At 46.4% G+C, this 24,409-nt stretch overlaps 1 protein-coding gene across 2 annotated transcripts; it reads left to right on the forward strand.

The window, feature by feature from the left end:
- The first annotated feature begins 27 nt into the window (after window positions 1-27).
- Window positions 28-24,207, forward strand: DNTTIP1 (deoxynucleotidyltransferase terminal interacting protein 1). 2 transcript variants are annotated; one of them, XM_030848809.2, is made up of 13 exons: window positions 28-190; window positions 770-840; window positions 1,494-1,590; window positions 7,267-7,365; window positions 13,774-13,842; window positions 14,105-14,161; window positions 14,306-14,364; window positions 15,200-15,245; window positions 17,241-17,299; window positions 17,402-17,462; window positions 21,749-21,820; window positions 23,691-23,746; window positions 23,831-24,207. In XM_030848809.2, exons 1-13 carry the CDS (start codon window positions 86-88, stop codon window positions 23,967-23,969), a joined length of 990 nt encoding a protein of 329 aa, XP_030704669.1. In that variant the 5' UTR covers window positions 28-85; the 3' UTR covers window positions 23,970-24,207. The 2 variants fall into 2 exon arrangements, with proteins under 2 accessions (XP_030704669.1, XP_030704670.1); XM_030848810.2 differs by having other exon boundaries at window positions 50-190; window positions 728-840.
- Window positions 24,208-24,409: the final 202 nt, after the last annotated feature.

Consider the following 24,409-nt stretch of genomic DNA (forward strand, 5'->3'; position numbering starts at 1 on the left):
GCGGGCGGCGCGCTCCAATGACGTCACAGAGAGACTTTTCAGCCGGTGACAGAGTCGGGCTGGACTTGTGGAAACCGGGGGCGCCATGGGGGCCACTGGAGACGCTGAGCAGCCGCGGGGACCCGGCGGGGCAGAGCGGGGCGGACCCGAGCTGGGAGACGCGGGCGCAGCGGGGCAGCTGGTTCTCACGGTGAGGGCGTCCCCGGGGAAGCCGCGGCCAGGCCTGGGCTTGGGCCCGACAGGGCCTCGGGCTCCCGGGACCCTGGCCCGTGGGCGAGAGAACGAAGCGGCTGGTGCTGCCGAGGGGTTGTGGTTGTCGAAGTCCGACGACCCGGCTTCATATTCTGGTGCCGCCCCCCCAGCTAGGTGACGTAGGCCGGCCCTGCCAAGCCCCTGAGCGCCAGTTTTCTCTTCTCGAAAATGGAGATGATTAGGCCCTGCCTCGTAAAGTTGTTGTGGGAAAGGATATAAATGCGGGTAAAGCGCCCAGCGCATCATCTGGCACCGAGTAGCCCCTCGGTGGACACTGATTCCTTTCCTCCGCCCGTTCCTGAAAAAGTGGGGTTGGGATTTGGGGGCAGGAAGCTTTATCTCGGTTCCTCTTCTCTGGTAGGACCTTCCAACCACTGCCCTCCCCCCTACCCCAAGCGGGGAGAGACGGTGAAAGCACCTGAGAAGCAGGGATGTCTAGGTATAACTTAATACCCACCCTCCACCTCCACCCCAGCGTCACGGACCTCGGTGACATCTGCTCCCTTGGTCTCCACAGAACCCTTGGAACATAATGATAAAGCACCGGCAGGTACAGCGGAGGGGCCGCCGCTCACAGATGACAACAAGGTAAGGCTGGCCTTGGGTGGGACTTCCTCTCCCAGGCACTGGCTTGGGAGGCAGCTTTTGGGTCCCCACTGCACAGAGCTGAGAAAGAGATCATCGACCAATAGAAAGAGGAGATTCAGATTCTGTAACTCTGTGTGACCTTGAGCAAGTCATTTCCCTTCTGAACTCAAAAGAGGGGGCATGTTGATTCAACAGTGCCCAAGGTCCCTAACATTCACAGGCTCTGCGTTTGAAGGCTCCAAAGAGGCAGGATAGCATGGAAGTTAAAAAAATGTGGGGCTAATAGTATCCATCTCAGGGAAGGGAGAGAGCACAAGATGGGTCTTTGGGATGCTGGTTATATATGTTTCTTGACCTGAGTAGCGATTAAAAGGATGTTCACTAAAACTGTTTGTTAAAGTGTATAGACTTTTTCTGTGTTAAGTATTATACCTCTATAACACTTTAAAAATAATGCCATTCCATAGAATTATGAGTATGAAATAAAGTCCTGCATCTATGTGGTTTGCAGAGCACCTGGGCACGTGGCTAGTTTTCTGTAAAAGCCATATGTTATTGTCATTAAAGGGTCCTATCTCAATAATTGGCTGGGCAGAGTAGGAAAGGATATGTTTGGGACATGCCTCCTGACTGTGTCTCCTTCCTGAATGCAGTTTCACAGATCCTGCCATCTCCATGGATCTCCTCCGAGCTGTCCTGCAGCCTAGCATCAATGAGGAGATCCAGACTGTCTTCAACAAGTACATGAAGGTGAGAAGGACACAAAGATAAAAAATTAACAGGAATAAAGACTCATGGGCAGTCCTTGCCTGCATCACAGTCTCTCTTTCTAGTACACACAGATAATCAAAAGTTTTCCAATTCTGAACCCCCGAAGAATGTTTTTCCTCTTTGGGGGTAATTTGAATTCCTCTTCTTGTTACCAAACCAAACTCGAGTCTTACTGCTTGCCCACGTGCAGTGAAGCCAATCTACTGTCCCTGGGTTGTGGTGAAGGAAAGTACAGCATTTATTGCAGGGCACCAAGCAAGGAGTCCAGGACAGCTAGTGCTCAAAATACCCAAAGTCCCCGATGGGTTTCAGCAAAGCTTTTTTTTTTTTTTTTTTTGCGGTATGCGGGCCTCTCACTGTTGTGGCCTCTCCCGTTGCGGAGCACAGGCTCCGGACTCGCAGGCTCAGCGGCCATGGCTCACGGGCCCAGCCGCTCCGCGGCATGTGGGATCCTCCCAGACCGGGGCACGAACCCGTGTCCCCTGCATTGGCAGGCGGACTCTCAACCACTGCACCACCAGGGAAGCCCAGGACTGAACTCTTGTTTTTCTTCCTAAACCTTCTCCTCTTGTGTTTATTCATTCATTCAAAAAGTATTTACTGAGCACCTACCATAATGCAAGCACTATGCTAGGCACTTAGGGATGTAGCAGTGAATAAAATGGACAGTGTCCTTACCCTCTTTAAATAAATGTGTACTTTGTCAGGGAATGCCAGAGAGAACAGGAAGAGAGTGACCGATAGGGAACAGGGATGCTATTTCATAGCTTGTGGCTAGAAAAGCCCTCTGATAAGAGGACATTTGAGCAGAGACCCAAATAAAGTGAGGAAAGAACAAGTCGTGCAGATACCTGGAGGGAAAGCAACCCAGGCAGAGGGAACAAGGGCAAAGGACCTGAGGCAGAAGCATGCTTGGCACATTCAAAGCAACAGAGTGGCTGGAGCCAGCAGAGCCGGAAGGAGAGGAGAAGGAGAGGTGACCAGACAGGTAACAGACTCAGCTCAGGCAGAACTTTAAAGCTGTGGTGAGGACTGTGAATGAAATTTATTGCTTGCCACATCAGGAAATAAAGGATGTTGCAGCCATCAAGCCATCACATTACAGCCACCCTGATGTCGAGCCATGAGGGAACTCAGGATAGAAACAGGATGCCCGCCATCTAGCGGTCAACTGCTGCAGCCACACCTGACCGTGCACCTTGAGGAGACTCAGGATGAGAAAGCACAGGATCCTGGTCCCAGATAGCTGAGGTGCATATCAAAGGAATAATTTCATTGAGCCCGGACTCTTGCATCTTCCCATGCATAGGAAAGTGCTAAATTCCTTAATTTGAGATGTCTGGTTTTCTTTATTTAAGAGTAATCTTTTGATGTTCCGACTCCGTGGTCTTTGTTGCGAAAACTCCTATATATCCTGGCTCCCCCCACTTGCCTCTTTGGAGTGGTCCCTCAGAGCTGTCTGAGATGCTGTGTCCCAGGCTTAAGTCCTCAGTTTTGTCCACTGAATAAAATATAACTCTCAACTTTCAGGTTGTGCATTTTCTTTCCAGTCGACAGGTCTTTGGGTTTTATTGCAAGTAAAATAGAGGCTTTTGGAGAGTTTTGAGCGGAGTTCATGATCTGAACACTTTTAAAAAGTCTCTCTGACAGTTGTAAAGAGAATAGACTTCAGGAGGACCAGTTAGGAGGCTTGAGATGATAGTGGCTTGGGTGTTAGCAGTAAAGGTGTTGGGAAAGAATCAGATTCCGTATGTGTTTTCAAGGTAGCAACAGGATTTGCTAATGATTCAGATGTGCCGGGTAAAAGAAAAAGAAGTAAACAACTCCGGAGTTATTTGCCTGGGTCAACTGTAAAGATAGGATTGCCATTGACTTGATATGAGGAAGATGGAGACAAGCAGGGGAAATCAGGAGCTCAGTTTTGGACAAGTTTGAATGGGACCATCATTCACTTAGAAACCAGAGTCCAGTGGCTCTGCCCTCTGCTCCATCTTCCATATCCAGTAGTGGGGTCCTGTACCTTCCACCCCACAGTATGACCAGCATACCCTTATTCCTTGCCTCTGCCTTGGTTCAGGCCTTCACTATTTCTCATTCAGGCTCCCACTGTAATCCCTAACCGCCTCTGTTCTTTCCCTCTTTCAATCCACCCTCCATACAGCTGCCAGTGATCTCTCAAATGTAAACCCAATGGTGTCACTCCCCTATTGAAAATCCCTCCACGACTTTCCATTTTTTTCTGGGTGAAATCCATATTCCTTAACATGGCACATATGGTCCCCTGTGATCAGCCACACTCCTCTACATACCTAGTTATTCCTGCCCCTGACTTCTGCACATCCCAGAATGCACCAAGTATTCTAATACCTCTGCACCTTTACATGTGCAAAAATAAAGAGGTTAAGCCCCTAGGAAAAGGCTAGACCAGCATTCAATCCAGGACTGTCTACCTCCAAAGCACTTTCCTTGTTGCTTGTCCCAGTAGTGGATGCCATGATTCAGGAACTTTCTCTTCTGAACAAATGCTGGATAAACACAATTTGTGGCTTCACGTAGTCTGCAAAGATAAGTCCTTGCCACACTTGTTTTTATTTTATTTTACTTTTTTAAACTTTATTTTTGGCTGCGCTGGGTCTTCATTGCTGCATGCAGGCTTTTTCCAGTTGCAGTGAGCGGTGGCCACTCCTCTGTGGGGTGTGCAGGCTTCTCACTGAGGTGGCCTCTTCTTTTGCGGTGCGCGGGCTCCAGTAGTTGTGGCACACGGGCCCAGCAGTTGTGGCGCACAGGCCTAGCCACTCCGCGGCATGTGGGATCCTCCCGGACCAGGGATCGAACCCGTGTCCCCTGCATTGGCAGGCGGACTCCCAACCACTGCACCACCAGGGAAGCCCCACACTTGTTTTTAGACAAGGTACAAATGACTTGATTACATCACAGCTTCAGGTAAGTCCAGGCTCTTGATCGACCTCATCTGATCACTTTGTTTAATGATGTTCCAAATCTCAGCTACCCATTTTCTTAAAAATGTTTAGAAAAATAACTTCTAGAAATAGCTGATTTTATCCAAGACATTGTGAATTTTATTCATTTATTCCTGTTATTACTAAATGCATGCCCCTTTAAAAAGAATATTCTAATAATATAGCTTAGGAAATGGATTTATGGGTGGATAAATGGGATGGGTAAATGAATACATGATAGCAAATATAGCAAAATTGTGGACTAGGTGGTACGTATTAGTATTCTTTGATTGAATAACAGTAAAAACCAAAGTCACTAAAACTCACCTCCCAGGATACCAAACTGTTAACAATGACATAGTCTCCTATATTTATTTGTGTGTGTGCGTGTGCACTCACTCATGTTTAAAAAATACATGGGATCAGGGAATTTCCTGGCGGTCCAGTGGTTAGGACTCGGCACTTTCACTGTTGTGGCCCAGGTTCAGTCCCTGGTTGGGGAGCTAAGATCCCACAAGCCGCACAGTGCGGCCAAAAAAAAAAAGAATACGTAGGATCATTTTACACACACTGTTCTGCAATTCAGTTTTTTCATTTCACAATATATTTTGGTCATGTTTCTAGATCAATACATAATAGCTCACCCTGATTCTTTTATAATAGCTGCACAGTAATCTATTGTATGGATGTACCACAATTTAATGAGCTAGTCCCTAGAACATTCGGATTACTTATAGTTTTTGTCTATTACAAACAATGCTACATTGAGCACTTTGAATGTATATCTTTGTTAACCTGTGAGAGTATTTCTGGGGGATAAATTCCTAAAGATGGAATTGGTGGGTAAAAGAGGAAACATATTTTTCCCTCAAGAAAATTTGTCTCCAGAAAATGTTGTTGTGTTGCTTTTGTTTGTTTGGTTGGTTTTTTTTTTTGGCCACACGCCACACAGCGGCATCTTAGTTCCCCAACCAGGGATCAAACCGGTGCCCCCTGCAGTGAAGGCATGAGTCTTAACCACTGGACCGCCCGGGAAGTCCCTCTCTCCAGAAAGTTTGTGCCATTTTACATTTCTACCAATAGTGTTTGAGAATTCCTTGTTCATGACTGAATTTCATTCTCACGTCTGGAGGTAGCTTACACTCACCCCTACATATTTGTTGCCCTGCCCACCTCACAGGCTGGTTCTACAGTATCCAGATTATTTTAACTAGCTTTCACATAGTCAGTAGTCGGAATTGAACCACCAGTATTAATCTCCAGTTTTTTGTTTTGAAGTCAAACTCATCTGATCATTTCATTTAATTTTGCCTGTAGAATTTCCCTCCTAAACTCTTGAGGTCTCTAATCCAGTGCTTTCACACTCTTCTCCTTGGTTTGATGTTAACAACAAAGGCATATATATAAAATTCTGAACATAAAATGATAGTACTTCCCCATAGTTGTCTCCCACAGGAGGAGCATGCGTTATAGGTTCCAGAATTTTTCTGTTCACCAGAGAGAACCAACCCTTTCTTCTGGAGACATGGACTATTGTTACAAATGTGCTCCGGGTGTCTTGGTTTGGGGCCTCATGTCACCTTGTCCCTTGGTGTTTTCAGGCTCAAGCTGTCCCTCTTACCCAATGGAGGAAGCTTCTGCCTTTCCATTCCCCAGCCAGCTGGGACTGCTGACATCCTGGGGCCCTGGCCAAGTCTCACCCCTCCCAGTCTACAGATGTTTCTTTCAGACTGGGCGAAGTCAGAATTCAATTAGGCTTTTCCACTCTCTGGGTCTTTTCTGGCCTCCCTGACCTGTTCATCTCAGGTACTGGTGTGGTTGTTTTTTCTTCTGTGGAAGTAAGACACGTACATTATAGAAATTGAGAAGATAGATAAGCAAAAAAAAAAAAAAAAAATCATATCACCACTGTTACTCTAATATATTCTTACAGTTCTTTTACTCTATATATTCTTACAGTTCTACAGTTTGCTTTTTTGCTGTTTTAGATAAATAGGCTCACACTATCCCAGACTATTTTATAACTTGCTTCCTTCACGTGACAAAATATCATGAATACCTTTTCGTGTCAAAAATATATTCTCCTGGGCTTCCCTGGTGGCGCAGTGGTTGAGAGTCCGCCTGCTGATGCAGGGGACACGGGTTTGTGCCCTGGTCCGGGAGGATCCTGCGTGCCGCGGTGTGGCTGGGCCCGTGAGCCATGGCCGCTGAGCCTGCGCGTCGGGAGCCTGTGCTCCACAACAGGAGAGGCCACAGCAGTGAGGCCTGCGTACCGCAAAAAAAAAAAAAAAATATATATATATATATATATATATATATATTCTTCTAGGGAATTCCCTGGCGGTCCAGTGGTTAGAACTCTGCACTTTCACTGCCAAGGGCATAGGTTCAATCCCTGATCAGGGATACCGCAAGCCATGTGGCACAGCCAAAAAAAAAAAGAATAGCTTTATTGCTTTGCCAGAGGAGTTTTACAGCACCTCCATGATGGTTCTCCTCCTTAAGAGCGTATAGAGTGGGGAAGTAGAGCCTGGGATGTGAATCTAAGTCTGGCTGATCTCAAAGCCGTTTTCATTATCACCTTTCCTTTCTTTCTGAGGGTAGGAGGAAAGCTTCTGTTTTATATTCTGTTCCCTTCAAATTGATGCAGATTAGCAGGACTTCTGACCTTGTCTTCTATTGTACCTCTCCCTAGTTCTTCCAGAAGGCCGCACTGAACGTACGCGACAACGTCGGGGAAGAAGTGAATGCAGAGCAGCTGATCCAGGAGGCCTGTCGGAGCTGCCTGGAGCAGGTGAGATCAAAGAGGAAAAGAGATGTAGGCACAAGGTTTAGCCCTCAGGGCTCAGCAAAGAAATGTGGTCCCATCATCAGTAGTATTTGGAGGGATACCCGGCGAGCTACTTACGTCTAGATAGGGCTTAGAGCCTTGCTGACAGAAGGGAAGGGAGGTAGCTACTAGATGCCAGCTACCGTGGTAGATGCTTTCACCTGCGTTAGTACATCTCAGAAGAAACCTGTACAGAAGGCATGTTTCCATCCCTAGTTTACAGATGAAGAAATTGTGGCTTGGAACAAGCGAGAGAGAATAGCTAAGGTCTGGCTCGCCTCTGCAAGTGCTTTTGCTGATTTGATCCTTCAAGTAATCGCAGCCCCTTTTGGTATCATGAGACCTGTCACCCTTTCTGCCTCCCTGCCTCTCAAAGTGGTCAGGAGTCATGACATCAGGTCTAGAAATGGTTGTGTCCTCAAGATAGTAGTGAACAGTTTGCATGTGTCAGCTGCTGTTATTAATAGGAATTGTCAGCATCACCCAGATTCTGTGCTTGACTGTGGAACCATTAGCTGTCAGAAATGGAAATTTCTTCATAACCATAGCCACAAGGGCAGGCTTGAGGTCAGTACCATGAGGGTAATTATCGTGAGATGAGAGAGTAACATCTTCCGGGAGGTTGGCTGACTAGCTACTCAGGCACAGCCTCAGAAATGAGCAAGACCAGGGCCTAGACCTCAGCTTTAAAAAAGCAAAACTCCATCCTGTGAGGGCAGTGAAAGCTGATCTGGTTCTCATAGACTATTAAATTTAAGCTAATCAGATTCATAGGAGGCCATTTCATTAACTCACTCTGGGACTGTAATATGTTATAATCAGTTGTGACATGTGCTGATAATAAAACAGGGCAGTTTGCTAACACTAATCTTATAAGTTTGAGCTGAATCAATATTAAATTGATAAAACCTTCACTCTCATTTGCATCCTGAAATGCTTTCTTGAATTTATCTCTTCACCTAATATGTGTTGAGGGCCTACTATTTGCCAGGCCCCAGCAGGGCTGTGCAATATGAACACAGTCATTGCCCCCAGAGCCCTTGACATTACTCCAGTGATCATACGATAGGTCTATAATCAGAAACTGTTATAAATGCTGTAAGCATAGGAGGTGATGAGAGAGTACACTAGAGGGTGCCGAGCCCAGGGGCAGGGCAGAGTGGAGAAAGAAAGAAGCCAGTGTTGTTGGTTTTTAGAGATTGGAGAGGATGGCAGAGCACTGCAAACCAAGCTATAGGTGTGGAATTTTAAGCAGAAGAGCTACCTAATGAAATTTGTATTTTCAAGATCACTCTGGCTGCCATGAGGAGATTAGCTTGGGAATCTGCCATGGAGATTGAAAGGGAAATTTATGAGACCGTTCAGGAGTCCCAGTGAAAGGTGAAGTTGGAGTTCAAGTGAATTGGGCATAACCTCCACTCGCTGAACGTTCATACCTTTCCAGGCTTCTGAGTCCTCACATTCCACCTTCCAGAGTTCCCTCCTTCCAGTACTGATGTAACTGTGTGGTCAGAACACGTGGAATCAGAGCATAGGAAGGTAGAAAGCCCAAAGTCTAACTTAAAACCAGATGAAGCAAGAAATTTGGGGGAATTCCCTGACAGTCCAGTGGTTAGGACTCCATGCTTTCACTGCCAAGGGCCGGGGTTCAGTCCCTGCTCGGGGAACTAAGGTCCCAAAAGCCCGAGGCACGGCCAAAAAAAAAAGAAAGAAATTTTGAAGAAGTCTTCTAACCTTTCTGACCCTCAGTTTACTCATGTCTAGATTTTGGACTAAGACCACTGTTGTGCTGTGAGGATTAAATGCGATGATACACATAAACCACCACCACCGAATGGCTGCGCACAAAGCGTACTAGATGCTAAATACAGGGCAGTGACATTCACAGTGTGGTGCGTGTTGCTGCCTCACAACAGAGCCTCGCTTTCAGGGGGCCGGGAGCTGCCTCACAACAGAGCCTCGCTTTCAGGGGGCCAGGGTACGTCGAAGCTCCGTGTCTAAACTGCTGCAGAGCTTCCTCTTACAGTAAAAGATTCTTCAGACTGGACCTGATAGAATCAGACTAGACTATTTCTTGGTTTTAGTGGGATTAAGACTTGATTGGCTTGTTTTCACTTTTGAAACCCCATCCTGCCCATCTCAGTGGTATTTCCTAGTCTTCTTCACTACCTCTTTACAGCTGTTTCTTAGGGAGAAATGGCTGATCTTATCTATGGCACGTGGCCTTGGGGTTTTTGATTGATTTTGTTTTGCAGCGTAGTTGTGGTTATTTCTTCGTTTTTTTTATGCAAGTAGTACACATTCACTAAGAAAAATGTGTCATAGTAGCTAAGGATGCAAGTTTTCTCTTGATTCTGACTATGCAGATTTGAGTCCTGGCTTCAGCACTGACTGGCTGTGTGACCTTAGGCAAGTTGCCTCACCTCACTAAACGTCAGATTTCTCATCTGCAAAGTGGAGTTAGAGGCTCTACCTCATAGGATTATTGTGAGAATTAAATGTGGCAATACTCTTAAAGCATTTAGATCAGTAGCAAAGACTCAATAAATGTTACTTGCTGGTGGTGTTATATTAAAATTAGAAAATATAAATTACAAAGAAGAAAATTAAAATTTCTCATAATCTTACTGCCAACAATAACTTCTATTAACATTTTGATGTGTTTACCATTTTTTCCCCTACGTATGTTTATACACATGTGTGTTCATTCACTGGGACACTGAGAATACAATGGAGAACGAAACAGACCGGCCTTGAACCCACAGTCCCCTTCAGAGGCCACACTATTTCTCTGTTCCCTTTTATAGCCAGACTTTAGAAAAGGTTGCTATCCCTGACTCTACTTTGTCACCTCCCATTCATTCCATTAGTTCTTTCATTTGTTTTTTTTTTGTCATCCCCCCCAACCCCCACCCGCGTAAGCCGCGCGGCACAGCTGATTGAACAGGGCCCTTGGCAGTGAGAGCACGGGATCCTAACCACTGGACCACTGGGGAATTCCCTGTTTTGGGGGGGTTTGGTTTGGTTCTTTTCCTTTGATTTGTTTTTCTTTTGTTTATTCCATTCATTCTTTCACTCACTTTGTTTTGACTTCAGTCCCCACCAGTTCACAGAAAGCCCTCTTATATCAGGGTCGCCAGTAACCTCCATGTCGCTCAGCTTACTCAGCTTCTTGGTGGCATTCGTCGCAGTGGGTCACTTCATGTCTCTTGGAACACTCCTCTCCTGGCTCCAGTGCCTTGACTTTGCTCCAGCCTCATCGGTCACTCCTCCTCACTTTCCTCAGCTCTTCTTCTCTGCTACTAACTTGACGCATTCCCAAGTTCAGTCCTCAGACCTGTCGACTTACAGAAAAACACACAACAAACACACAATGTAAGAGTTGCAAGTTAAGTTTTATCCAGGGACTTACTGAGGACTGTACCTAGAGACAGCCTCTCAGTGGCTCTGAGGGAACTGCTCCGAAGAGGTGGTTTATATATGATTGGCCGGTGGGGGGGGGGGGGCAGGCGCTGCAGTCAAGCATACGTCTTGGTGAAAGATTACTGCTGATGACAAAGAACAGACATCTTAAGTTAATGATTTTGCTGCTTTTCTATGTATGGGAAGATGCAAGAATCTGGGGTCATTGAGATTCTCCCTGAGATATGCATCTAACTGTCTAAGGGCCTGTTTATCCAAAGCACAGAGTGCCTCATCCTGTTTTTCATCCTGAATTTCTCTCGGGGTGCACTGTCTACTTGCAGTGGGTTACGACTTAACTCTTGTAGTGCTGAGTGGTGAACAGCGCTCTTTGTTTTGCTTTGTTCACAAATCCCATCTCTTCTGTGGCTGCCTCTCGTTCTAGGTGATTTCATGTAGTCCTGTGGCTTTGAAGCCAGTTTAACTGGTGATGATTTCCAAATGTATATCTCAGCCCTGAGCTACTGCCCCTCTTGCCTTCCTCCACTCCATCTTTACAGCAGCCAGACCCATCTTTTTAAAGGTGAATCAGATTGTGTCACTCTCCTCTTTAAAACCCTCCAGTGACTTCCCATTGCTGGCAGAATAAACCCTAATGCCTTACCATGACCCACAGAGCCCTACCTAGACCTCTCCTGCATACTTCTTTAACTTATCTCATCCCACCTCCCCCTCACTGACTACATTCTAGCTGTATAGGAATCCTTTCTGCTTCTCCAGCACACTGGGCTTGGGGCCTTTGCACTTGCTTTTCTCACTGAGAGGCACACTGTTCTCACTGCGTGGCATATGCTTAACTCTTTACAAAGCTGGTTCCTTCTTTTCTTTAGATTTACCTTAAATATCACCTCATCAGAGAGGCCTTCCTTGGCCACACCATCCAAAGTAGTGCCCCCCACCCCACTGCCATCTTACTCCCTTCCCACCTCCATTTAATCTCTATCACCTTACTTGTTTATTCCGCCATTTATTTCAATCTGAAATTATTAATAGTACACATGTTTATTTTCTACCTCGCTCCCATCCCCAACCTCTGCTAAAATCTTGAGCTTTACAGCAGTTGAGGCCTGATCTCATTCACCACTGTATTCCCAGACCTACAATATGACTCTTAATATGTGTACATTGTTTATCGAATGATTGAATGGATTAACATGGCAAATGAGCAGGCAGGGTTCCTGCTCTCATAGAACCTACAGCCTAGTTAGGCAATACAGGTCTGAATTAAATTACCACACAGATGTGTGCAAAGTTACACACTGAGATTTGTGCACTCTTCACTGAAAAGGGACAAAGCTTGGAGGAGAAGATCATGAGTTCAGTTTTCGACTTCGCAAATTTGAGACATCTACACATAGACGTGGGGCAGACTGTTACATAAATCTGGAACTCAAAGGAGAGGCTACCACTGAAGATAGAAAATTAGGGAGATAGGTGTTAACTGAAGCCATGAGCATAAATGAGAGCAGACAGAATATCTAATGAAAAGAACCAGATTGAGGAGGATGAGCCAGCAAAGAAGGCTAAGAAGGAGTGGCCAGAGGGCTTCCTTGGTGGTGCAGTGGTTAAGAATCCACCTGCCAATGCAAGGGACATGGGTTCGATCCCTGGTCTGGGAAGATCCCACATGCCGTAGAGCAACTAAGCCCATGTGCCACAACTACTGAGCCTGCGCTCTAGAGCCCGTGAGCCACAGCTACTGAGCCTGCGTGCCACAACTGTTGAAGCACATGTGCCTAGAGCCCGTGCTCGTCGACAAGAGAAGCCACCACAATGAGAAGCCCGCTCACCGCAAGGAAGATTAGCCCCTCTCGCCGCAACTAGAGAAAGCCCACATGGAGCAACGGAGACCCAACACAGCCAAAAATGAAAATAAATAAAATAAATTGATTTATTATTTTTTAAATTTTTTTTAAATTTATAATTTAAAAAAAAAAAAAGGGTGGCCAGAGAAGTAGGAGGAAAACCAGGGCGTGTGGCCACAGGAGCCAGTAGAAGACTGTTTCCGGAAGGAGAGCGCTCTCAGGGCTGTCAAATGCTGCTCCGAGAGGTCACGTGATCCTCACTCTGCACAGGCCTGCAAGGCCCTGCCAGCCTCCCCATGCTCCTCGCTCACCACTCTCTCCTTCTCCCATTACTTAGAGGCCATCCTCTTCTTCAAATGAGCCACGTCTGTTCCCAGTTTAGGGCTTTTGCACTCCTTCCTGCGGCAGAAACACGCTTCTGCTCAGCCTTTTCTATACGTGGCTCCTTCTTCACATCTCAGCTCAGAGTCTCCCTTCTCAGCAAGGCCTTCCCTGACCACCTACCCAAAGTAGCCCTCCCCTCTGGTGATTCTCCATCACATCTGCCTAGCTAGGGTTTTTCCTTCTCAGAGAAAAATTCATGATTCGAAGTCACCTTGTTTATATGTTTGTTTATTTGCTTATCATCCGGATCACCCACAGAATATGAGCTCCACAGAGCAAGGCCCTTGCTTGTGCTATTTACTGCTGTGTCTCCAGCACTTACGCACTAGGCACTCAATATTTATTAAGCGAAAAACGGCAGCTTACTGAGGAATATGTTTAATATCAGTGCATTTAGTTAGAAAAAATACATAGCATGTGTTTACATGGAAAAGAGTGAGGAAGAATTTACATTGAAATGTTAATAGTATTCTGTGGGTACTGAGGTTTCAGATTTGATTTTTTTAAATTTTGCTTATTTACATTTTTCTAATTTTTCAACAATGGTCATGAATTATTCAAGTTTTTTAAAAAAGATATCTATTTGTATGCATATCTCACGGTCCCTTTGTACTGACCATGAAAGAGTTTTAACCCAGTTTGAAGTTGTGTCTATAAAAATGGGGGCAGAGAGGCTTACCACCAAAATAGTGACTGTTAACACTTGGTCTTGTCCCTTCAGGCTAAACTGCTGTTTTCAGATGGAGAAAGAGTAATACCCAGATTGACCCATGAGCTTCCAGGGATAAAGGTTAGAGTCACTGTGTCCTCAGGTCTTGGAGGGGGAGAACGATCAGAATGGGAGGCAGGTGAACTCTGTGGCCTAGGGGAGGCTCCACGGACCACCCATTTGTGGGACCAGGTCTAAATAGCATCATGCTGGGAGGGCTGCTGAGTCCCGGCTCAGGGAGGGGCTGGAGGGTGTGGTCCAGGGGCTCTGTCTTCTGCAGCCCCAGGGGACCCACAGTTCCCGGCCACTGGCCTCCCACTGACTCCTTTCCCTTCTCCTGCAGCGTGGCCGGCAGGCAGAAGAGGAGTGTGCCCACCGAGGAAGCCCCGTTCCCAAAAAGGTAAACCATCTCCTGGTTTTCTGGCTGGGGAAAGGGTGTCATTTGGTCTCGTTGGGAAACCATCTCCTTCAGGTGACCCTGGACCTGCCAGTGGGGTGGGGACTTCCAGAGGGTCAGGCCACTGACACCTGTTCTTTATGGCAGAGGAAGGGACGACCTCCGGGACACATCCTGTCAAATGACCGTGCAGCTGCAGGCATGGTGTGAGTAGGGGCCAACAGAACCAAAGGGAGGAGCTGGGAGGGAGTGGGCCGGGAGGAAAAGAGACCAGAGTTCTCTGCCTGGCAAAATCAGATCCATTTGTGCCAGGTCCCCGTGGAGGGGAGCGCTCTCTAGTCTGAGGGGTGGGGAAAGAAGGCAGTGAGGAGGTTGTCGTATCCTGTTTTTACCCCAGAACAGTTCGGCACAGCTTCATTCAACACCAGAGGTCTTTTATTGGTAGTGTGTATTGAATGCTTGTGATGTGCCGTAAATGGTCTAAATACCTTATATACACTTGATCTTCTAATCCTTACAACCGCACCCTAAGGGTGGTATAATTAATTTTGCAGATAAGGAAACAGAATTACTTACCCAAAGTCAGACAGCTAATAAAGGGCAAAACTGTACTACGTTGCCTCCAGGATGGTCATTTTCAAAGATTTTTAAAGCAACAGAATCTTTTTTTCAAACAGAGCTTTATGTGGGAGCCTAATCCTCATACCTTAGATTTTGTCCCCTGCCCGAAGCACGTTCATTCCTCACTAACACAAGACAGGGAGTTGCTGCTGTTATCGCCTCCTGACAGATGAGAAAACCACAGCCCAGAGAGGTTCTTGGACTTGCCCACATGGCTAGGTGATAGCAGAGCGAGTCCTCGAATGGCTCCTAGTCCCTGTGCTTTTTTCCCTTTGCACCTCCTCTAATGAGCACCAGGAAGCAGTCCACCCAGGGCTGGAGCGAGAGTATATGCGGAGCTCCCACCAGCAGCAGCAAACCGTCTTCCAGTCCTAGGCCTGATCTTGGGGGATTCACCTTTCTTCGTTTCCCTCCAATCAGATGGAAACCAAAATCCTGTGAACCAATTCGTCGGGAAGGTCCTAAGGTATGATTATGTGAGCATGGCAGTGACTGCTGTCCCAAGGAGACCCAATCCAGGCTCTGGGCTCCACCTTGAGGGAAAGGGGCTGGGGGTGGTGAAGGACATGTGCATGCCATTCCAGAGCCATTTTCACCTCCCACCCCACCTCCCAACTCTGGCCTTCCAGAAGCATCCCAAGTAAGGACTGAAATTAGGGGCAAAACAGAGAGAGGGCTTGGTCTTTGCTGAAGGCTTCTCCCTGTAAAAGCTAGTTGTCACTAATATTTATCCAGTACTTAACATGTCGTAGGCACTGCCCTAAATCTTTTGTATGGATTCCCTCATTTAATCTTTATAACAGCCTTATGAGGTAGATTCTGTTACCCTTCTGTGGTTCAGGAGCTTTCTTTCCTACCTCCTGGGCAGAAATTATATTATTTTATCTGGTTATCTTATACACTTGATACACCTGAAGACACTAAGGACCACACAGTTGCCCAAAGTCACGTACTGTGTAAGTGGCAGAGCCAAGTGTCAAACCCAGCCAAGGTCCGTGGACACCAGTCTGTGCTCTTAACTCTTGCCTCCAGAACAGTTGTTTGCAAGCTTTTTTAAGAGTAGAATCCTTTCTTCAACTAAAATCATACATGGAAGCCCAGTAAGGTAGGTGAAAGCTCCACTGTCCGGGTTGCAGCTGTGTCCGGTAGAAGCGGTCCGCCCCTTATTGTACTGGCCCTCTGCTTCCACCAGTGACCACACCTTTCTTCTTCAACTCTGCTCCCTTAGTCTCCTAGACCTTTCTTTTCCACTCCAGACACCCCTTCTCTCTCTCTGGCGAGTCCTTCCTCAGCAGTGACCCGTACAGGTAGGCATTCCCCAGAATTCTCTCCATTGCCCACTTGTCCACCTAAAGTTTCTCTCTGGATGATCTAAAGCATCCACTCGTGTGGTTTCGGGGACTAGTATGTGCTGAAGTTGCCTTACCTCTTTGTCCCACACCTCTCTCTCTAGTTTGAAGCTTGTATATCCTAGTGTCTGCTAGCGCTCTCGGCCTGGAATCTCCATAGAATTTCAAACTCAGCATATCCAAAGTTGAAATCAGCCTTTCCCCAGACCTGCTTCGACCTTTTCTACTCGAGTCATCTTTGCCTCTTCGTTTCCTTTTCCTCCAGACATCCAGTCAAGTCCTGGATGATTCTACCTCCTAAATACGTTTCTCACAGTTCCTATTCCCTCTTTTTCGTCCTACTGCCATCCTAGCTCCAGCCTTCATCTTTCAAAACTGCTCTAATTACAACTGCCTCTAAACTGCCCACCCAGCCTGTAGCCTCGACACTTCACGCCCGTTAACCACGTTGCAGAAGAGCGAGCTGTCTTGAGCACAAATCCGGCTCTCCCTGTCTAGAGGCCTTCAGTGACTCCCCATCACCGACAGAATGAGCAAAATGAAAAGCCGTCCACATAGTGTACAAGGGTCCCCAGCCCCTCTCTGCTTTCCTCTCCAGCCTCGTCAATTGCCACTCCCTAATTTGCTCTCTTTTAGCAACACAATCGCTGTGGTTTCTCCAACAAGCCAAACCAGCTCTCACATGCCTTTGTTCATGCTGCCCCTCCTTCCTCCCCTCTACTCTGTCCAGCTTGTGCTCTCCCTGTCAGAACCAACTTGGGAATTAACCCCTTCAAGGAAGCCGTCCTGTTACCCTCCCTTTGGCTCCCATTAGGCTGTGCACTCATCTGTGTCACTGCCCATCTCATGATGGCATCATTATCTGTACCTATGTCTGTGGCCCCCTGGAGAACAGATACTATCTCCAATTCATTCCTTTACCCTCCATCCCTCCACCCCCCACCCCCCGTATGGAGCAGAGGACCTAGCATATTAAAAGTACTCGGTTTCTTGAATCAGCTGTTTGATGAACAGTGGACAAGGGTGGTGGTAGGAGAGGGTCAGGGAGGAGTGTTTGTGTCCCGCCCACCAGATAAAGCTCAGCCTCACCAGCCTCTCTATTCTTTGCACAGTGGGACCCAGCTCGGCTGAACGAGTCTACCACCTTTGTGTTGGGATCTCGAGCCAACAAGTAAGTCTAAAGAGTTTTGGTGCTGAGGGAGAGGGGAGCTCGGGGGCCCACCACTAGGACCGCAACTGCTGGGATCCTTACCACTCCTCTGTTACTTTGCAGGGCCCTAGGGATGGGGGGCACCAGAGGGAGAATCTACATCAAGCATCCACATCTCTTTAAGGTAGGTGAGTGCTGGGAGTCAGGCAGACCAGTGCAGTGGAGCAGGTGGCACTGGGAGTAAACACTCATCAGGGAGTCAGAACATCTGGGTTCTTGTGCCCCTCTGCCCTTAACCTTTACATTTGGTAATTCACTCAGCACCTCTGTGCCTCAGTGGTAACAGTGACCTTCTTCGTATGTTTATTGTGTACCAGACACGGTTTTAAGTGCTACACTTACATTATCTCTTGGAACTGTCCTTTAAGATAGGTATTGTTATCCTTATTTTACAAATTAAAATAAAACAAAAAGAAAGATTGAGGAAGGCTAAGTGACTTGCCCAAAATTACTCAGCTAGTAAGTGGTGAGTTAGGATTCTGTCTTCTGCAAAGCTTGAGATCTTAACCACTGCTGTATTCAGTTGTCTATAAGATAAAGAAATTGGAGCAAGGCAGCAGTTCTAACCTTTTTCAAAGACAGGACTCCTCTCCTGAGCTATGCTTTGGTGTCCACTGTTTGAGAAAATCTTGGGGGTGGGAGGGGTATGAATTCACCCTCTTAAATGAATTTGTATTTTATCAGTCACAAAAGCATCCAAATATATTAGAAAAAAAGTAATGCGCATGTGTTCAAGTTATATGTTTTTTTGCGCCTTTGTGCAAGGCTTAGTGCCCCTTGTCAGAACTACACAGCTCCTTGGGGTCCCAGAATCATGGGCTCTGTCTACTACATTCTGTGCAAGTTCAAGTTCTTCAAAGGACATACCTACTTCCTCTCTTTTTTCAGTCTTATGTTGTGGGATTCCCAACACCTGGGCAATTGGGTGTGCTTGCTGCTGCTTCATTTTCCTCTCTTAGTGTCTCCACTCCTGCTGCTCCCTTTGATGGCCTTCCTCCCCTACCCTTTTCTCTGCCTGACTGTTCTGTAAGATCTGCGTCTCCCAGGACCCTTGCTTGCATCATCTGCCAAATGGACATGCTCTTGGACCTACTTCAGATTCCTGTTGCACAGTGTTGAGAGTATCATTTCAGTCCTGGTTCCATTACTTACTAGCTGTGTGAACCTGGGCAAGTGGCTCCACATTTCTGAGACCGTTTTGTCATCTATAAAATCAGAATGATGCAAACCAGCCGTTTAGGGTTGGTGGAATTAAGAGAAAATGCAGTAAAATGTAGCCATTTTTGGTAATAACTTTAAATGATGGAGTATAAGCTATAAAAATATTGAATCATATTGTACACTCGAAACTAATATAATACTGGAAATCAACTGTACTTTAAGAAAAACACAACTGACTTCCTCTGTAGAAAAAAAAAAAAGAGAGAGAAAGCACAGTAAAGCTCCCAGACAGTGCCTGGCCTAGCAAGGGCTCAATAAATGGTCATCATTACCAGCATACATTCCCAATTCTTAGACCCATCATTTTTAGTAAACTCCCAGCCCACACTGTCATTACCAATGGATGCTATCTCTCATAGTAATCTTTCCAGGCTAATAAGTGGAGGGAAAATACTTTTGTTGTTTTTACTTTTAATTCTTTATTAGTGATAATCATCTTTTCATCCATTTAGAGTCTATTTGTGCTTCTTTTGTAAACTGCCTATTCTATCTTTTGCCCATTTTTCTGTCCTAAAGGCGTTATTCAAATTTTCTTTTCCTTTTTAACTTTTGTTAATAGAAATAATATGTAAACCCATTCTTGTTGTAAAAAGATTCAAACAATACACTGAAGTTAACAGGGAGCAAAACACAAAGCTCCTCTTAACCCTTGAATCTGACTCTTCTCCCCCAGGGGTCACCGCCAGCAACATGGTAGCATCCTTCAGTCTCCTGTCTATATGTGTGTGAGTGTGTGTGTGTCCTTGTCCTTTAGTGATATTTTGTTTGTGTTATTGGGCTCATACTATATATATTCTGATTTTTCTTTTCACCCCAAAGTTCATTCATTCACTGAAAAAATATCGAGTGCTGAGCATTCTCAAACTGCCAGAGATACAGTAGTGGACAAAACAGACACAGACAATGCCTTGCCCTCATAGAGCTTACATTCTAATGCAGGGCAAGCTATGGTCTGTGGGCCAAATCCAACCTGTAGCCTGTTTTTGTCCAACGCAGAGTGGTGACATTTTTAAAGGGTGATTTTTGTAAAAGAAAATGAAGATTATGTGACAAAGATGTATGTGGCCACCAAAGCCTAAAATATTGGGTTGGCCAAAAAGTTCGTTTGGGTTTTTCTGTAATATCTTACAGAAAAACCCAAACGAACTTTTTGGCCAACCCAATTTTTTTTTTTAATATTTATTTTTGGCTGAGTTGGGTCTTAGTTGCGGCATGCGAGCTTCTCTCTAGTTGTGGCATGTGGGGTCCAGAGTGCATGGGCTCTGTAGTTGTGGCACGCGGGCTTAGTTGCCCGACAGCAAATGGGATCTTAGTTCCCTGACCAGGGATCGAACCCGCGACCCCTGCATTGGAAGGCAGATTCTTAACCGCTGGACCACCAGGAAAGTCCCTGGCCAACCCAATATTTACAGGGAAAGTGTGCTGGCCACTACAGATCTAGGGAATAATATCTTAGCAATTTGTCCATGTTATTAAGTCTCCCTCATTTTACTTCTAACAGCTGTGCAGAATTCACAGAATAGATTTTCTGTCATTCATTTCATTGCTCCCTTACTTATAGATGTTGAAGTGTTTTCCGACAGTTTTGCTGTTGTAAACAGTGCTGCACCAGACATCCCTGCGTGCACGGGTGGATGACTGTGAAGGATAAATCCCTGGAAATGGGGTTGCTGGGTCAGGAAGTACACACTTTCAAAGTTTTGGTTAATATTTATATTACTTGGGAAGTGAACTAATTAAACTACAGATTTAAATAATTAAATCTGTAGTAACCATACAGGTTTCCCAGCTTGGTCTCCATTTCAAATGATCTGCCTATTTTATAAAACCTACTTTTATTGGGCACTTATGTGTCATATACTATATTTACCACCTTTTATGCACTATCTCCATTATTCTTAACAACAACCCTATAAGATAAGTGTTACTCTTTGTTTTACAAATGAAGAAACTGAGTCTTGGGACTTCCCTGGTGGCGCAGTGATTAAGAATCCACCTGCCAATGCGGCCTGGGAAGATCCCGCATGCCGCGGAGCATCCCGTAAGCCCATGCGCCACAACTACTGAGCCCACATGCCACAACTATTGAAGCCCGCACGCCTAGAGCCCGTGCTCCACAGTGAGAAGCCTACGCACCACAACGAAGAGTAGCCCCCGCCTGCCACAACTAGAGAAAGCCCGTGTGCAGCAACAAAGACACAACACAGACAAAAATAATTTTTTTAAAAACTTAAAAAAAAAAAGAAACTGAGTCTCAAGGAAATCATCACTTACATTTACACCACCTGATAATTAGCAGAAACCAGAATTTCTGAATCAAATTCTTTTCTTTCTTTTTCTTTCTTGTTTGTTTTTTTTTTAAACTGCCGCCCCCTAAAAGCCCACCAGGCCAGATTGGCCACCTTCACATGCTCACCTGCAACCTTCCCTACCACGCGCATTCCCTGTGGGCTGAGCTCTGAACCCCACAGCTAAGTTCTTAACCATGATGCTATTCTGCCTCCTCCGGGTCATGAAGTGTCCTGATTTTTGTTTTAGAAAATTTGGTCACCATAATAGTCACATGTGTTGTAAGCCACCTCATATCATTTCTTCAAAGAGGAGTACAGCTCTAAAATAATAGTCACGATCTGACCAGTTGCCGGAAGTGCTGTGTTTTGAGAAAGGAAAGGGGGGAGTTCCTTGTTGGTCTGGTGGTTAGGACTCAGCACTTTCACTGCAATGGCCTGGGTTCAATCCCTGGTTGGGGAACTGAGATCCTGCAAGGCGCGTGGCATGGCCAAAATTTTAAAATTTTAAATTTTTTTCGGATTTCCGTGGCGGTCTAGTGGTTAAGACTCCGCACTTCCAATCAGAGGGTGCGGGTTCAATCCCCAGTCAGGGAACTAAGATCCTCCATGCCGCGTGGCACAGTCAAAAAAAAAAAAAGTTTAAATTTTGAAAAAAAGGAAAGGGGCAGGAATGAGAAGTGTACTAAACCTCAGGGAATTGGGTCCCCTACCCTGGCCTCCTCCTGGGCTCAGCCCTGCTTGCTCTGAAGAGGTTGGTAAACCCTCTACATCCACCAGGCTAGGACAAGGTCTTGTTGCTAAGAACTGCTCAAGGGCCAAGAGTATGCTCTGGACCAAAGAGAAAAGCCCATCACACCAGGCTAACCTCCCCCCCTCCCCGTGCCTTCATCCCTCACAGTATGCAGCTGACCCCCAGGACAAGCACTGGCTGGCCGAGCAGCATCACATGCGGGCAACAGGGGGGAAGATGGTAAGTACTGCCACACGTGCCACTGCTGGAGACCCACCCTGCCCAGGGACCAGGGCTGTTGGTGGCAGCTTACCCACAAATCTGAGAGACTCCATGCCCAACAAGTGTGAGAAAGGAGACTTGTAAGTGTAGAGAGGGCCCATTCCTTCATGCTGAAGACCAGACTGTAATCCCTGGCTTCCCTCGCCTGACCCCAGGTCTCCCACACACCTCCCCCTTCCCTTCCACAGCACCCTCATATGTAGATCATACTAGCTGTATGTAAGAATGGCAGGTACAAGATGTCCTGAACACTGCTTTCCCATCATGTGCTGCCCATTGACAGATTTCACTCCTCCATCACAACTCTTCCACCAGAATCAGCTATGGAATCTCTTCTCAACACTGTGCTCCAGGCCGCACCCCTTGTCAGAAGGAATTAGCACATGCAGTGAAACTTGTTTGCCACACGTGGCAGCCCTTTCCAGAATCACTTCTACTTAAAGAGTTCTTAGCTCAAATCAAGCAACAACCTTAGGAAAATCATCGTTGCATGTGTTCTAAAACTATCATGGAGGGATTTGTCCATCACATGCCCTGTCCCCCACCTGAAGACTCATGTAGTCCCACCGCTGGGGCTGCTCCTATTAGAATTCAACGGCCTCGGGACTTCCCTGGTGGCTAGTGGTTAAGAATCCACCTGCCAATGCAGGGGACACAACTTCCAGCTCTGGTCTGGGAAGATCCACATGCCGCAGAGCAGCTAAGCCCGCAAGCCACAACTACTGAGCCCACGCACCTAGAGCCTGTGCTCCGCAACAAGAGAAGCCACTGCAACGAGAAGCCCACGTACCACAATGAAGAGTAGCCCCTGCTTTCCACGACTAGAGAGAGCCAGTGAGCAGCAATGAAGATCCAAGGCAGCCAAAAATAAATAAATAATTAAATTTATTTTTTAAGAAAGAATTCAACGGCCTCACAAGTATGCCATCTTTCTGGCAATGAAAGCTATCTTTTTTATTTTCTACTATATGCTACACTCTTTCAAAAAATATTTCAGGAAACTTACCATTGACACATACATAAATAAGAAATAGGATAAAAAGGCAAGGCAGGATCTAAAATTAAGCCACAAGAAAGACTAGTTTTTAAAAAGGGATTTTTTAAATTGCCAGCCCAGGAGACCAGTGCAAGTCCATAGGTTTTCGGCTGCAGGCCCCACTCAAGGACAACTGATCTGTCGCATAGTTCACAGTGCCCCTAAGATGAAGACAGTCAAATGTCTCAGGGGACACACAGTTATTCCTGACCCTAAGACTGGAAAGAAATGTCTCCCACAGAAGACTGTCTCATGTGATGGACAGCATGCGCCACATGGTAGGCTCACAAGAGGGCTCTCTTGCTGCAGACCATGGCATTGTGCTACAGCAGTTCTGCAGGCCCCCGGACAACACAGCCCAGTTAATGGACAGCAGTGCGGTTTATCATGTTTCCCCTTTTGCCACGAAGTTCAAAACCAAATTATCTTAGTTCCAGAGTTCACATATGGCTTCCTCCTAATTTCCTATTTCCATGTGTATTTTTCTACCTCTGGCCCTTTCATTTTAAGCCACCTCAGGGTCCCTTTGTAAAAGGGACGACAGCTATAAGTAAATTAATCATCATTCCCCACTCTACCACCCATAAATTTTCTACTTGAGTGAAAGATTGTCTCAAGAAACTATTCCCCAGACAGCCTCTCCCTACTTACTCTCCTTTGCTAAATTATAAACTATGACTACACACCCCCACCTTCCAGCCCTTACATTAAGGAGGTGTTTAATAAAGTATTAATCGAGTTGGACTGAAATGAATCAGAGGCAATGACGACTCTCCTTTGCTCCTGCCCCAGGCCTACCTCCTCATTGAGGAGGACATCCGGGACCTCGCTGCCAGCGATGACTACAGGTAAAACCTGCCCTCCCTCCCCTGGGATGAGCCTGGACCTACATCCTCCCTGGCTCCAACTCTCCTCCTCAATGTCTCTTCCAGAGGATGCCTGGACCTGAAGTTAGAGGAGCTGAAATCCTTTGTCCTGCCCTCCTGGATGGTTGAGAAGATGCGGAAGTACATGGAGACACTCCGGACAGAGAATGAGCATCGTGCTGTCGAAGCGCCTCTGCAGACCTGAAGCCAGGTCCCCTGGCTACAGTTGGCAGCCCTCCTCCAAGGCCCTCTTACCCACATGGCGGAGGCCACTGCTGGGACTGCTCCTAGGTGGATCTCAGAGGCATTAAAGCTATGCCTGGGCTAGTTTGTAGTGACTCACTGCAGAACACCCCCAGACTGGCATGTGGTTCTATATTTGTAAAGTTATTGGGATAAGCAGCAATTAAATGGTTTGTAATAAACACAGATGGTGAGCCTGCTGTGAGGTCTGCCTGTGCACGCTGACAAAACATCAAGGGCTCTTGAGGAAGTGGGTGAAGGAAAAAAGGACCAGGCTCCCTTTCCCCACCCCACATTATTCCCAGGAAGCCCAGTGCCCCATGCGTATCTGCTTTGTGAGACGAAGCTGGGGGCTCCACGTACCTTGCCAGTCTTCCGTGTCCCTTTATTTCTATTTCGTCA

Source organism: Globicephala melas, chromosome 15 (genome assembly GCF_963455315.2).
Source record: "Globicephala melas chromosome 15, mGloMel1.2, whole genome shotgun sequence".
Taxonomy (NCBI): Eukaryota; Metazoa; Chordata; class Mammalia; order Artiodactyla; family Delphinidae; genus Globicephala; species Globicephala melas.